We start from the raw sequence: 14,787 nt of genomic DNA, 5'->3' as shown, positions 1-14,787 counted from the left end.
GTAACTAGATCCTTAATAAATGCTGGTTGAATTAAGGTCTATTTATTAGATTTCAGCTAGGCACTGACCTCATTTATGAATACAACTATGTGGCTGTGTGTGTGTGTGTGTGTGTGTATGTGTGTGTTTAAGTTGCTGCAGTTGGCATTCTATTTTTTTAAAAATTTTTTGCATACCCAACTCAGACCTAATTGTGCCAGTAGCTTTGACCCAGGGCTCTGCTTTGAAGAGGCTGGCAGCCCTGGGCTGACATGCTTTCCTATGCCCCTTCTCCTCTCTGGGCAGAGGGCCTGAGGTTGGGCAGTGTTCATGGGCTATTGGTTGCTTCCATCACCTGCCTCACCTGCTACCTCAGGGCTGAGCTTTGCTAATGCACAAAATGACTTCTTAGTAACATGTATTTGAAAGACTAAAAGTGAGTCAAGGTCCTGGTTTGCTGATTGGACAGCAATCAGTGGTTGCCCCATAGCCCTGGAAACCACTTGGGTTCTGCTGGTGTCTGTCCTGATGCTGCTTTGAGTCAGATGTTGAGGTCAGCCTGGCCCACTTGGCCATCAGCATTATGTTGCTAAGGTACCAATGTTCTGCCTTCCCATTCTGCCCTGGTATTTTCATCTTCCAGGAACATCACTGCAACTGAACCCTTCTTGCCAACCCTCTCTCTCTTGCCCCCGACTTCACTTTCCTGTATAAACAAAGACTCCTCTACTGTCATCCTCTTTGGGAACACTCTATCTCTTTCTTTTTCCCTGAGGATATGACCTAAGTCCTCCTACCACAGAGCTGGGGGTGGGACTGGGGGTGGAGTGGGATTGGCTTTCTGCTTGCTCTCCAGTACTGCCTCCTAACCAAAACCATGTGCCACTGGGCTTTGCCCCCTTCATCCGCCTGTCTCCTGAGCTTTTCTCTACACTCACTGCAGACTTTGACATTTGCTTTATAGACTTTCCCTCTCGACACTTAGTCCTGCCATCATCCTGGACAACTTTATCTTTCCTGTGGTCTTTACTATCCCCTCCACTCCACTTTAGCTGCCTATCCCATGGTCACAACCTATGCCTGATCTTTGTCTAAGACTGGCCTATTTCTGTACTCCTAAGCTTCAGAAGCACAGCTGTGGCCTTCCTCCTCCAACACAGACTCTCTCCCATGCACCTACTCCTACAGTTTCCAACCTCACACAGCTCTGGACTACTTCATTTTACCTTTTTATCATTTACTTCCCTCTGTGACCTAATTCTTGTAGTCATTATTTCAATTATTCTCTCTCCATCAGCCTTCTTGCTTATTTCTCCCTTGTATCCATCCAGCAAACCCTGCCTTGGAGGAAGTCTCCTAACTCAACTTCTCTAGTTCTATATATACTCGGTACTTGTGTATTGTTGGTAAAAACTGTATGGTTTTTCTGCCTGACAATCCTTAGGCAGCTTTAGGAAGCTTCTCCCATCTCCCTTTTTCTTTTTCATACCCTCCGCACTTCAACATCTTGCTCACTCTCAACAAGAGGCCTTTATTTTTTCACTAAGAAAACTGAGGTTGTAAGGTAGGGAGTTCCTTAACTTACTCATTTGTGTTTGTGTCCATCTGGCTCCCGTCTTTCCATCCTCCTCCTCTTGGGGAAAGAGCTACCAGTTCCTGTTTATTAAGGGTTTAGATCTGGTCCCCCAGCCCACCATCTTTATCCATATCTTTAAGCCCATAAATGTGCTTACCCCTTTCCTATCTGAAAATGAAACCAAACTGAAACCCTTGCCACCATTCTATCTCCTTCCCTTCACAGGCAAGCCTCCTGCAAAACTAAGCCTGAATGAACTGTCTTCATTGTTTTACTTCCCGTTCTCTCCTCAGCCTTCTATAATCTGGCTTCTGCCCTATCATCATTCCACAATGAAATGCCGAGTCATTAATCTAGCTCCATGTGGACAAAACAAATTGGTGCTTCCCTTCTTCATTTTGCTTCTCCTCCCTGAGCCATTTGCTCTGCTGGCTGTCCCTTCCTCCATTAGCTTCTCCTGTATGTCTCTCCTCATTGCTGTCAAATCTTAAGTAGCTCCTTTCCTGTATTGGCTTCCTTTGGACTCTCATTGGCCAAACGCCAGAATCTCTGGGTTTATTCTGTACCCTGCTCTTCCCGTTCTATGTGCTTTCCTTGGGTGACCTCATCTGCTCTTCTGGCTTCAATGACCAGAGACATATTGAAAATTCATATGCCTCTAGTTCTGTTCAGGCTTCACTTCTGAGTTCCAAACCATGTGCTCAGTTGTCCCGTGGATACCTCCACTGAAATATCCCTCAGGTACCTCAGACATAGCTTCATCCTAACAAAATCAATACCTTTTCAGCCAAACGTCTTCCCTCGGATTCTCTGTATTGTCATCATCCAGGATCTCAGCCTCTTTTCCTCATTTCTAGTCAGTCACCAACTTTAGTGAGATGAGGTGGTAGGGCTGGTTTCCAAGAGACACGCAGTGGATTGGGAGCTACTAACAGTGAGGACAACCACCTGGCAGAAATGCTGCTAGGGAGAGGGCCCAGTAAAGGAAGGGTGGCTATGGGTGATGCTTCCAATCCTGGGTAAATTTTACATAGCATCACCAGATGCTGAGGGTACTTGGAGTTCTCGAGGAAAAAGGAACAGAGCTTGCCTGTGCCGGAACAGGAATAGGGACAGAAAGAAGTCCAAAACAGTTAAGTTTGAAAGTAGGAGGGCATGTGTACCTGGACCTCTGAGGGGTAAGGAGGTTCCAAGTGAGGGTTAAGGAAGACTACTTTTGTGATGTCTTCCCAACCTGTTTTTTTCCTCAGTAGCCTCCAGGCTACTACCCCCACCCAAGTCTTGTTCCGAAAGGCAATTTTTTTTTTTTTTTTTTAAACGGAGTCTAGCTCTTGTTGCCCAGGCTGAAGTTCAATGGCGCGATCTCGGCTTACTACAACCTGCGCCTCCTGGGTTCAAGCAATTCTCCTGCCTTAGCCTCCCAAATAGTTGGGATTACAGGCACCCACTACACACCTGGCTACTTTTTTGTATTTTTAGTAGAGACGGGGTTTTACCATGTTGGCCAGGCTGGTCTGGAACTCTTGACCTCAGGTGATCCACCCGCCTTGGACTCCCAAAGTGCTGGGATTACAGGTGTGAGCCACTGCACCCAGCCCTGAAAGAAAATCTTATTTAAGCTGTTGGCTCTAGTAACTTTTGGACATCAAGTTAAAAATTTCTTAGTTTCTCAAACAAGGTCCCTCAGAATATAGTCCCTGTTTGCTATCTACGCCCATCTCTTGCTACTGCATACACATTATTTTTGCTCCAGCCACATGGAAGTTCTTCCAGTCTTCTAAAAACATTACAACTTCATCCTTAGAATGTCTGTCTCACCCACTCTTCCCCAGGCTCATTCATTCTTCCATTGCTGCTTGTCCTTCAACACTCAGTTCAAGCACCATCTTCCAGAAGCCTTTCACAAGCCCGATCTGATTTTGTCTGGGCTATCTTGGTATCCTAAAGGATAGGGTCCACAAAAATATCATTTACCACACCTCACTGTAATCCATTAAGTTGCCTCTCTTCCCCAGTAGACTGGGTACTTCATGAAGGCAGGTCTCAGTCTATCTTGTTTGCTATCCCCAATGTCTGGCACTTAATATTACTTACTCTTTTCTTTCTTTCTTTTTTTCTCCTTCTTTCCTTCCTTCCTTCCTTCCTGCCTGCCTGCCTTCCTTCTCTTTCTTTCTCTCTCTCTCTTTCCTTTCTTTCCTTCCTTTCTTTTGCTCTGTCAGCTAAGATGGAGTGCAGTGGTGCCATCCTGGCTCACTGCAACCTCGACCTCCTGTGCTCGAGCAATCCTCCCGCCTCAACCTCCTGAGTAGCTGGGACTACAGGTGCAGGCCACCACCCCTGACTAACTTTTTTTTTTTTTTGTAGAGATGGAGTTTCATCATGTTGCTCAGGCTAGTCTCGACCTCCTGTACTCAAGAGATCCGCCAGCCTCAGCCTCCCAAAGTGCTTGGATTACAGTCATGAGCCACTGCGCTTGGCCGGCACTTGATACTTTTAAATAAATAGTTATTAACCATGAAACTTTTAAAGTTTAAGCAATAGGCTGTTTAACCTGGAAGACTTTTAACATTTAAACAGCAGGCCATTTAATTGTGGCATTTCACATGCTACACCAGTGTATGGAGCTCCTGGTGGCCAGTGCAATGTTGCTGACCCATTTGGCAGTGGGAAAATCCGGGCATCCAGGAGTGCATTTCTAGGACGTATCTCCAGCCCTCACACCAATCTCAAACTGCCTGTCATCTGCAGAACCCACTAGATCAGCGCGCTTCTGGCCTTGACCCACTTGGTGGTTAACTACAGTCACTAAGAGGTCGGCAGATAGATACTTTTGGTAAGTGGTCTTTGGGTTAGGGAGTGCATGGGTTATGCCTGTCTAGATGGGTGTGTTTTTGTGTGTGTGCATGGGCGGGGGAAGGGAGGAAGGAGGCCGAATGTGCATCCCTTCTACAGGGACGCCTTTCCAGACCTCCTTATTAGATGGCGTTCACCTCCTCACCCTCTCTCAGTCCCTTATTCTCCTCTTACACCGATCACGACTTGATTAATGCCTGTCTCCCAGCTAGGCCGCCAGCTGCACGAGGTAAGTAACCGAAGGCATTTCGGTTCTCCCTGGCAATCCCCCTCCTCAGAAGGATGCCTGAGGCATAACAAGTGTTCCAGAAATATTTATTCCGCAACCGCTCTGGGCCAGTCTGGATGGATCCGGCGCCCGCTGGGCTGGGGGCCCCCGGCCGGCACTGACGCCCCGCCCACCACCGGCCGGCCCGGGCGCTCTCGCGGGGACCGTTCTCCGGTTCGCGTGGGCGATGCCCGGGCGGGGAAGCGGGAGGGGACGACGGGACGCAAGGTAGCGGCCTGGCCAATGAGCGCGGGTCGGGCGGGGCTCGGGGCCGGCGGCCTGGGCGCGCGCGGGGCTGGGCGTGCCGCGGGTGACGGCGGGGCCGGGCGGGCCAATGGGCGCTGGGTGGCGGGCGGGCGGGCCTGGCTGCCGGGGGCTTTAGGACGTGAGCGGGCGGCCGGCCGGACAGACTTACGTGTGAGCTGCATCGCGGGAGGCGCATGGCGGGGATGGCGCTGGCGCGGGCCTGGAAGCAGATGTCCTGGTTCTACTACCAGTACCTGCTGGTCACGGCGCTCTACATGCTGGAGCCCTGGGAGCGGACGGTGTTCAGTATCCTGTCCGGGTCGCGAGCGCGGGGGCCGGGCCGCGGGGCCGCAGCTCCCAGGCCCGGGGCCTGGGGTGGAGGTTGGAGCGGCGGCCCCGCGGGTCCTGTGCGCGGAAGCCGAGGAGTAGGGGGGCAGGGGGAGGTCTGGGGGCCTAGGGCCGCGCTTGCGGGGTTAAGTGGGAGGTGGGGGAGGCGAGAACTCTTGAGATCCGGAGTCACCCGTGAGTCGCTGAACCCAAGGAGGAAGCGTCTTGATTCCTGGAGAAAATCTCCGAGGGTGATGTGTAACCCAGTGTGTCGCCTGCACTTCGGCCGCGCCTGCCTTTGGTTCAGTCCCCTGTTCCTGTAGGAGGCGGGGATCATGTAACAGTGGAGTACATCGCTCCCAGCTTGGACGCCGTTGACCTTTAAGTGTTCCTGATGTAGTTGGCTTTGGGTCTACCAAGAATTCTAACCAGTTAACCAGCTTTTAAGCCAGATTCTGAATTTGTAGGCATGACACTCCAGTAGTTTTTGACAGCAGTTTATTGTATCTTTTTGGTCTAAAAGGTGGGGAGTTTTAAAAGTGTATTGCTTCTTTGCACCGTCCGTAGAAGTCGGCCTGAAAAGTGGTGCAATTTGTGGTTAGTTGTCGGTAGGGTTTGAAACTGTTGTGGTGGATAGTTAGTAAATTATTAATGACTGTTGAGTGGTTACTATAAGCAAAGCATTTGTGCAAAGCACGTTTTCTGTATCTTAACTCATCTAACTTTGAGAACTTCAATTAATAACTCAGGATTGTGAAGATAGGCTCCCTTAAAGTCTGATGTTTCTTGTCTCTACTTGTCCATATTGACATCCTTTAATGATATTCTTGCAGATTGAATACTGATAATGAATGAGATGTAACTTTTTACAAACTCAGGCCAATACGAAACAGATATTTCACAAAACATGTTTAGTTTATCCAGGTTCTCTCCTTTTCAGTGTGGTTTAGTGGAGTAGCTTACTTCAGAACAACTTTGCGAATGCATTGTTGCATTCCAGTGAGTGACTGAGGTAATTTCATTCCAAGCCTTATCAAGTGTGTTTGTTTTGAAATAGCTTAAGGTTGTACTCAAAGCTGAGTCTTTTGTTTCAGCACTTTTGAAGAATTTGAGATGCTTTCAAAGCAGTTTATTTATTAGGAATTTAAGAACCAGAATGCATATTTTGGATTTAGACATTGAAGATAGTTTGCTTTGATTTCCTGCACCATTTATTTGTAGCTGCACTGTAGTCTCACTCTTTAGGGCTCACAGGGCCATGCCTTGTAAAATACATACTTAAATGTATGTTTAATAGAAGTCTCTCTGTAGAAGCAAGCGTATCTTCACTCACATAACACATCCTAAATTAATTTAAACAATGCTGGGTTACATTGAAGCTCTTTAAATCAGATATTGAATGTAGAGTGCACTATTAGAATATAGTATAGATTTTACACCTAAAAGCTTTTACACCTAAAATCTAATATAGATTTTACACACTAAAATGCTACAGTTATCAATGATGTTAAGATTTTTCTGTTATGTTGCAATAGTGATAGTATCCTATAAAGAACTAGGTGATGGCTTTTTTGGGGTATGGAGAAATAAATTATGAAATGATTTATTGCATAGTAGATATTTGCCTTTAATGGTTTTGAGTTACCATTGGTTTAGCAACCAAGTAGTTTCAAATTTTTTTTTCAAATAGGTGACAACTGCAACCAACTGACATCCAGTATTATAGAACCTTATGATTTTAAACTTGAGATGAAAAAAAATCTTATTTCAAATTTCATGTTATTGGGGTTAGAAATGCAATCATTTGACATAAGCCAGTCTTGAATTACTATCAGCTGTTATATTTATATTTTTCCACTTCAACTTCTAGAATCATTTAAAACTATCTGGTAGTTTGGAACATCAATTTGAGATTGAATCCTCGTTTTAGCTTGACGGAAGAACTGAATAAGAAAGCTGGATTTTTTTTCCCCCCAACTTGTCAGGAGGCTTACTGTGAAGTACTTTGAATTTCATAAATCCATTAACGATTAGTAAGCTTCACCCAGAACTGATTTGTGGCCAGCTACATGGTGTTAAAGGAAAGAGGCATACTTTCTACAGCTTAAACATTACATTCAACTTAATCATCAATGCTAGAAACCTAAAATTTAGAGAAATTTGCCTCTGCCGGTCTGAAAATTGGTGTCTGTCTGAGTTAGAAGTCCTGAACAGAGGAAGACTTTAGACTGATTTCTTTTCTCTCTTTCTCTCTTTCTCTGTGTGTGTGTGTGATGGAGTTTTGCTCTTGTTGCCCAGGCTGGCGTGCAATGGCACGATCTCAGCGCACTGCAACCTCCGCCTCTCAGGTTCAGGTGATTCTCCTGCCTCAGCCTTCAGAATAGCCAGGATTACAGGTGCCTGCCGCCACGCCCGGCTAATTTTTGTATTTTTAGTAGAGATGGGGTTTCACCACGTTGGCCAGGCTGGTCTGGAACTCCTGACCTCAGGTGATCTGCCTGCCGCAGCCTCCCAAAATGCTGGGATTACAGGCATGAGCCACCATGCCTGGCCAGGTTAATTTTCTTTTTTTTTCTTTTTCTTTTTTTTTGAGATGGAGTCTCTGTCGCCCAGGCTGGAGCGTGGTGGTGCAATCTTGGCTCACTGCAACCTTTGCATCCCGGATTCAAGCAATGCTCCTGCTTCAGCCTCCCAAGGTAGCTGGGATTACAGATGCCCACCAACACACCCATCTAATGTTTGTATTTTTAGTAGAGCCAGGGTTGGGGGTGGGGTGGGGGAGTGGTTTTACCATGTTGGCCAGTCTGGTCTCAAACTCTGACCTCAAGTGATCTGCCCACCTCGGCCTTCCAGAGTGTTGGGATTACAGGCGTGAGCCAACGCGCCTGGCCCAGATTAATTTCTTAAAGAGGATGGATGCATTAGTTTACATTTCCTTGCTATATAATGCCTTTTTAAAAATTTGAAGTTGTGGGCCTAGTGCGGTGGTGGGTGCCTGAAATCCCAACTACTCGGGAGGCTGAGTCAGGAGAATCGCTTGAACCTGGGAGGCGGAGGTCGCAGTGAGCCGAGATCATACCACTGCTCTCCAGCCTTGGTGACAGAGCAAGATTCCATCTCAAAAAAAAAAAAAAAAAAGAAAAAGTTGTAATTTCCGGGGAAATTGATAACGTACTATCACTGTACTTTCCAGGGGCATCCTTGAGCATCTGAATGGATGTTTAGAAATTCTTTGCTTCTTGACTTCCCAAATCAAATAGCTAGAAGTTAGTTAAAAGCTGTTGTAAATTGAAAGTCAATCTCGGCCAGGCACAGTGGCGATTCACCAGCCTGGCTAACATGGTGAAACCCCATCTCTACCAAAAAAAAAAAAAAAAAGGCCTGGTGTGGTGGCGCACGCCTGTAGTCCCAGCTACTTGGGAGGCTGAAGCAGGAGAATCACTTGAACCCAGGAGGCAAAGGTTGCAGTGAGCTGAGATCGTGCCACTGCACTCCAGCCTGGGCCACAGAGCAAGACTCCATCTCAAAAAAAAAAAAAGTCAATCTCAGGTCTGGTGCGGTGGCTCGCACCTGTAATCCCAGCACTCTGGGAGGCCGAGGTGGGCAAATAGCTGAAGTCCAGGAATATGAGACCAGCCTAGGAAACATGGCAAAACTCTGTATCTACTAAAAATGCAAGTATTAGCCGGGTGTGGTAGTGCATGCCAGCTACTTCGGTGGCTGAGGCACCAGAATCTCTTGAACCTGGGAGACAGAGGTTGCAGTGAGCTGAGATGACACCACTGCACTCCAGCCTGGGTGACAGCCTGTTCAAAAGAAAAAAAAAAATCTCAATTGAATATAAGTATTTTTGAACTTACCTATTTAAGGAAATGGCAATTTATAAAAAAGATTTTAAGATGTGTTTTTAAGGAAAAGCCTCTATTGGGTCAAGTCAGACACATTGTAAATAGTTCTTGAAACAGTGAGATTTATGAATAAGTTTTGTAAATTCTTCCTCACTAGGGCCTATATGCTAAGTTTTCTTTTACCATCTGTCTTGTCTTTTCTTTCTTTGTATTTTTTTTTTGAGACAGTCTTGCTCTGTCACCCAGGCTGGAGTGCAGTGGTGCGATCTCGGTTCACTGCAACCTCTGCTTCTGGGACTTAGGCGATTCTCCTGCCTCAGCTTCCTGAGTAGCTGGGACTACAGGCCGTGCCACCATGCCTGGCTAAATTTTTGTATTATTAATTGAGGTGGGGTTTCACCATGTTAGCCAGGCTGGTCTTGAACTCCTGACCTCAAGTGATCCACCCACTTCAGCTTCCCCAAGTGCTGGGATTGATTACAAGCATGAGCCGAGATGCCCGGGCTACCATCTGTCTTCTAATAAGACATTTGAAGTGATACATTAGCGTTTGGTTTGTCAAGGAATATTTGAACTTTTTCCATGTGCAGACATGTTTCTATCTTACAGAGAAATGGAACATGACACCTGCATTAAGACAAAAGATAACAATAAAAAAGAATCTGATAAGTGCTAATTAGTATTACAGTATGTACTACAAAAGGAGATCTACCATAGACTGAGAACCACTTACCTCATCTCAGGAGGAGACATTTTTAACAGACGTTTCAAAAGTTTCCTTTCCCTACCGGCATCCAAAGGTGGGAAAGAAAAGACCAGGTTTTGGCCAGGCGCGGTGGCTCACGCCTGTAATCCCAGCACTTTGGGAGGCCGAGGCGTGCAGGTCACAAGGTCAGGAGATCGAGACCATCCTGGCTAACACAGTGAAACCCTGTCTCTACTAAAAATACAAAAAATTAGCCGGACATGGTGGCAGGCGCCTGTAGTCCCAGCTACTCAGGAGGCTGAGGCAGGAGAATGGCGTGAACCTGGGAGGCGGAGCTTGCAGTGAGGGGAGATTGCGCCACTGCACTCCAGCCTGGGTGACAGAGGGAGACTCCGCCAAAAAAAAAAAAAAAAAAAAAAAAGACCAGGTTTTGTAACCAAGAGAGGCTTTTGTAACAGTGAGATTGGCCCTGAAGTATCTCACTGGATAACATTGTAACCATGCCTGTTGAGAGGTGAAAAAACTAAGAATAGTTTGTTAAAATAATTTGAATCAACTTTGGGAGGCTGAGGTGGATGGATCACCTGAGGTGAAGAGTTGAAGGCCAGCTTGGCCAACGTGGTGAATTCTTGTCGCTACTAAAAATACAAAAATTAGTGGGGCTTGGTGGCTGGTGCCTGTAGTCCCAGCTACATAGGAGGCTGAGGCAGGAGAATTGCTTGAACCCGGGAGTCGGAGGTTGCAGTGAGCCAAGATTGTGCCATTGTACACCAGCCTGGGCAACAGAGCAAATACTCTGTCTCACAACAACAATAATAATAATAATAATAATGATAATTTGAATCAGAAGTATGCTATTTTAATTGTTTTTCTTTTTTTTTTTTGAGATGGAATCTCCCTCTGTTGCCCAGGCTGGAGTGCAGTGGCACCATCTTGGCTTACTGCAACCTCTACCTCCTGGGTTCAAGCGATTGTTCCGTCTCGCCCTCCTGAGTGATCCACCTGCCTCGGCCTCCCAAAGTGCTGGGATTACAGGCATGAGCCACCGCGCCCGGCCAAGAGTACAGGTGTGTGCCACCACGCCCGGCTGATTTTTGTATTTTTTAGTAGAGACAAGATTTCACCATGTTAGCCAGGCTGGTCTTTAACTCCTGTCCTCAGGTGATCTGCCTGCCTCGGCCTCCCAAAGTGCTGGGATTGCAGGCATGAGCTACCGTGCCTGGCCTATAATCTTGTTTTATTGATTAAAAAATAGAGTCATATTAGTCTATAATCATGGCTATATTTGCCCATCTCTCTGCTGCTGCTGATGTTTCCATGGCATTTTATTTTAAGCAAAATGTGGGCAGTTTTTTGGTTTATGTTAGGAATTAGATTCCCCCTGAAAGACAGTTCATGTGTCTTGAAAACATTTTTTTTCCACTTTTAAACCACAGTGCTGGGCACACAAATAATGCTTAAAAAACATTTGTTTATATATTGATTTGTTATTTTATTTATTTATTTATTTTTTGAGACAGGGTTTTGCACTTGTTGCCCAGGCTGGAGTGCAATGGTGCGATCTCGGCTCACTGCAACCTCCGCCTCCCGGGTTCAAGTGATACTCCTGCTTCAGCCTCCCAAGTAGCTGGGATAACAGGCATGCGCCACCACGCCTGGCTAATTCTTTGTATTTTTAGTACAGATGGGGTTTGTCATGTTGGCCAGGCTGGCCTCAAACTCCTGACCTCAGGTGATTCACCCACCTTGGCCTCCCAAAGTGCTGGGATTACAGATGTGAGCCATTGCGCCGAGCTGATTCGTTATTTTATATTATTTATTTATTTATTTATTTATTTATTTGAGACGGAGTCTCACTCTGTCACCCAGGCTGGAGTGCAGTGGCTGGATCTCAGCTCACTGCAAGCTCCGCCTCCTGGATTTACGCCATTCTCCTGCCTCAGCCTCCCGAGTAGCTGGAAATACAGGCGCCCACCACCTCACCGGGCTGTTTTTTTTTGTATTTTTTAGTAGAGACGGGGTTTCACCATGTTAGCCAGGATGGTCTCGATCTCCTGACCTCGTGATCCGCCTGTCTCGGCCTCTCAAAGTGCTGGGATTACAGGCTTGAGCCACCGTGCCCGGCCTGATTTGTTATTTTAAAGCAGTTGCAGAAGTATTTGAGAGTGGGAAAAGAGACCTGATTTTTTTTTTTTTTTTTTTTTTTGAGATGGAATCTCACTGTTGCCTAGGCTGGAGTGTAGTAACGCAATATCGGCTCACTGCAGCCTCCGCCTCCCGGGCTCAATCGATACTCCTGCCTCAGCCTCCCGAGTAGCCGGGATTACAGGCATCTGCCACCATGCCCAGCTAATTTTTGTATTTTTAGTAGAGACGAGGTTTCATCGTGTTGGCCAGCCTGGTCTTGAACTCCTGATCTCAGGTGATCCACCTGCCTCGACCTCCCAAAGTGTTGGGATTACAGGCACGAGCCACCGCGCCCGGCCAAGAAACCTGGTTTTAAACCACTTTTAGAGTGGTTTTGGAGCTTGGCTGCTTCTGATGAACAGAATGCAGTTCTCAGAGAGAACTTAAATTTAAAGGGATTAGGTGAACAGGGTCTTGCTCTGTCACCCAGGCTGGAGTGTTGTGGTGCAATCATAGCTCACTGTAAACTTGAACTCTTGGGCTCAAGTGATCGTCTCGCCTCAGCCTCTTCCTCAGCCTCCTGAATATCTGGGCTAATTTTTTTTTTTTTAATTTTTAGTAGAGACAGGGTCTTGCTGTGTTGCCCAGGCGGTCTCAAACTTTTGGCCTCAAGTGATCCTGCTACCTCGGCCTCCCAAAGCATGGGAGAACTCCTTTGACTTACCTTGGAGCTGTTAACAAAATTTACATTGCTTTGTTTACTCATTTGTAAAATGTGTACGTTTGTTGAATTCTGTACTCCACAAGTATTATGTACCTTCTATTTGCCAGATACTATTCTAGAAATTGGGGCTATAACTGTAATAAAACATAAATTTTTTCTTCTAATGCCACTAGATAAAGAAATGAAATATATAGATTATTAGATTGTTACAACTGTTATGGATAAAAATAAAGCAGAACAGGATGGAAAGTAAGGCAGAAGGACATTTTTCTTTTTCTCCTCTTCCCTCCCTCTCTTCCTTCTTTCTTTCCTTTACTTTCCTGCTTTCTTTTTTTGACAGAGTCTTGCTCTGTCACCCAGGCTAGGGTGCAGTGGCATGATCTCGGCTCAAGCTTTTCTGCCACCTCAGCCTCCTGAGTAGCTGGGAATACAGGCATGCTCCACCACACCTGGCTAATTTTTTTTTTTTTTTTTTTTTGTAGAAACAGGGTTTTGCTATGTTGCCCAGGCTGGTCTCCAACTACTGGGCTCAAGTGATCTGCCAGCTTTGGGCTCCCAGAGTGCTAGGACAAGTGTGAGCCACCCACCATGCCCAGCTGAGTTTTTTTTTTTTTTTATTCCCTGCTCCCCAGTTTTAGCCAGAGTGGCCAGGAGAGGACATTTGGAAATATTTAAGAAGGGAGATAATTCTAGAGGAATGAGCATTCCAGGCAAAAGGCACAGGAGGTGCAAATGGCCTGAGGCATGAGGAAGCCTGGCATGTTTCAGGACTAGCAGAGAGGCCAGTTTGACCGGCACCAAGTGAAGTGGGGTGTGAATAGCAGGAAAGGTCAGATGATGAAGGGCCTCTCAAGCTAAGATTTGAGGAGATGAAGGCAGGTGCTCATACCTGTTGAATACTTTCACTGGTTAAAATCCAGTAATACTTTTTTTCACTGACATTTTAAAATTTAATAAAGTAGGCAAGTGAACCATAAGAATATACATTTTTGTTGGGAAGGGTAAGGGAAGTCCCCTTCCCATTTTGTTGGGAAGGGGGTAGCCAGAGGTTGGTTAACAAATACGAAATTACAGCTAGATAAGAGGAGTAAGTTCTAGTACTGTAGGGTGACTCTAATTAATAATTTATTGTATATTTTCAAATAGCTAGGAGTGCAGATGTTGAATGTTCCCAACACAAATAAAGATAAATATTTGAGGTGATAGATATGCTAATTACCTTGATTTGAACATTATGCACTGTATACATGTATCAAAATATCACACTATACTCCGTAAATAGGTATAATAATAATAATTTTTTTTTTTTAGATGGAGTTTCACTCTTGTCACCCAGGCTGGAGTACAGTGGCATGCTCTCAGCTCACTGCAACTTCCGCCTCCCACGTTCAAGCAATTCTGCCACATCCTCCCAAGTAGCTGGGATTACAGGCGCCTGCTACCATGCCTGGCTAATTTTTGTATTTTTAGTAGAGATGGGGTTTCGCCATGTTGGCCAGGCTGATCTTGAACTCCTGGCCTTAAGTGATCCTCCTGCCTTGGCCTTCCAAAGTTCTGGAATTGCAGGCATGAGCCACCATGTCCAGCCAATAGGTACAATTACTTATTATGTGTCAATTAAAAAAATAATAAGTGCTGAGTACAGTGGCTTGCACCTGTAATACCAGCTACTTGGTTGGCTGAGGTGGGAGGATCACTTGAGCCTAGGAGTTTGAGACCAGACTAAACATAGCAAGACCTGTCTCTAAAAAAATAAAATAAAATGATAAAAAAAATATACATTTTTGGGGCCAGGTGCGGTGGCTCACGCCTGTAATCCCAGCACTTTGGGAGGCCGAGGCGGGCGGATCACGAGGTCAAGAGATTGAGACTATCCTGGCTAACACGGTGAAACCCCGTCTCTACTAAAAATACAAAAAAATTAGCTGGGCGTGGTGGTGGGTGCCTGTAGTTCCAGCTACTCGGGAGGCTGAGGCAGGAGAGTGGCATGAACCCGGGAGGCGAAGGTGAGCTGAGATCGCGCCACTGCACTCCAGCCTGGGCAACAGAGGGAGACTCCGTCTCAAAAAAAAAAAAAAAAAAAATATATATATATATATATGTGTGTGTATGTGTGTGTATATATACACATAT

The 14,787-nt window shown here is 45.9% G+C and overlaps 2 protein-coding genes across 2 annotated transcripts in view; both read left to right on the top strand.

The window, feature by feature from the left end:
* Positions 1-4,933, top strand: part of LOC140710081 (uncharacterized) — a 33,435-nt gene extending 28,502 nt beyond the window's left edge. Inside the window, exons 3-4 of the transcript XR_012090933.1 lie at positions 4,304-4,388; positions 4,508-4,933. The gene's annotated coding sequence lies outside the window, so the exon portion shown is untranslated. The remainder of the gene's footprint in view (positions 1-4,303; positions 4,389-4,507) is intronic.
* A 119-nt stretch (positions 4,934-5,052) lies between these two features.
* The window catches only part of SPTSSA (serine palmitoyltransferase small subunit A), a 33,204-nt gene continuing 23,469 nt past the window's right edge, over positions 5,053-14,787 (top strand). Inside the window, exon 1 of the mRNA XM_007986456.3 lies at positions 5,053-5,228. Within this exon, the coding sequence (XP_007984647.1) occupies positions 5,117-5,228 (112 nt within the window). The 5' untranslated portion in view covers positions 5,053-5,116. The remainder of the gene's footprint in view (positions 5,229-14,787) is intronic.

The sequence above is a fragment of the Chlorocebus sabaeus genome, chromosome 24 (genome assembly GCF_047675955.1).
Source record: "Chlorocebus sabaeus isolate Y175 chromosome 24, mChlSab1.0.hap1, whole genome shotgun sequence".
In the NCBI taxonomy this organism is placed as follows: domain Eukaryota; kingdom Metazoa; phylum Chordata; class Mammalia; order Primates; family Cercopithecidae; genus Chlorocebus; species Chlorocebus sabaeus.
Note: the sequence above shows the minus strand (reverse complement) of the source record. Positions and strands in the feature narration are given on the sequence as shown.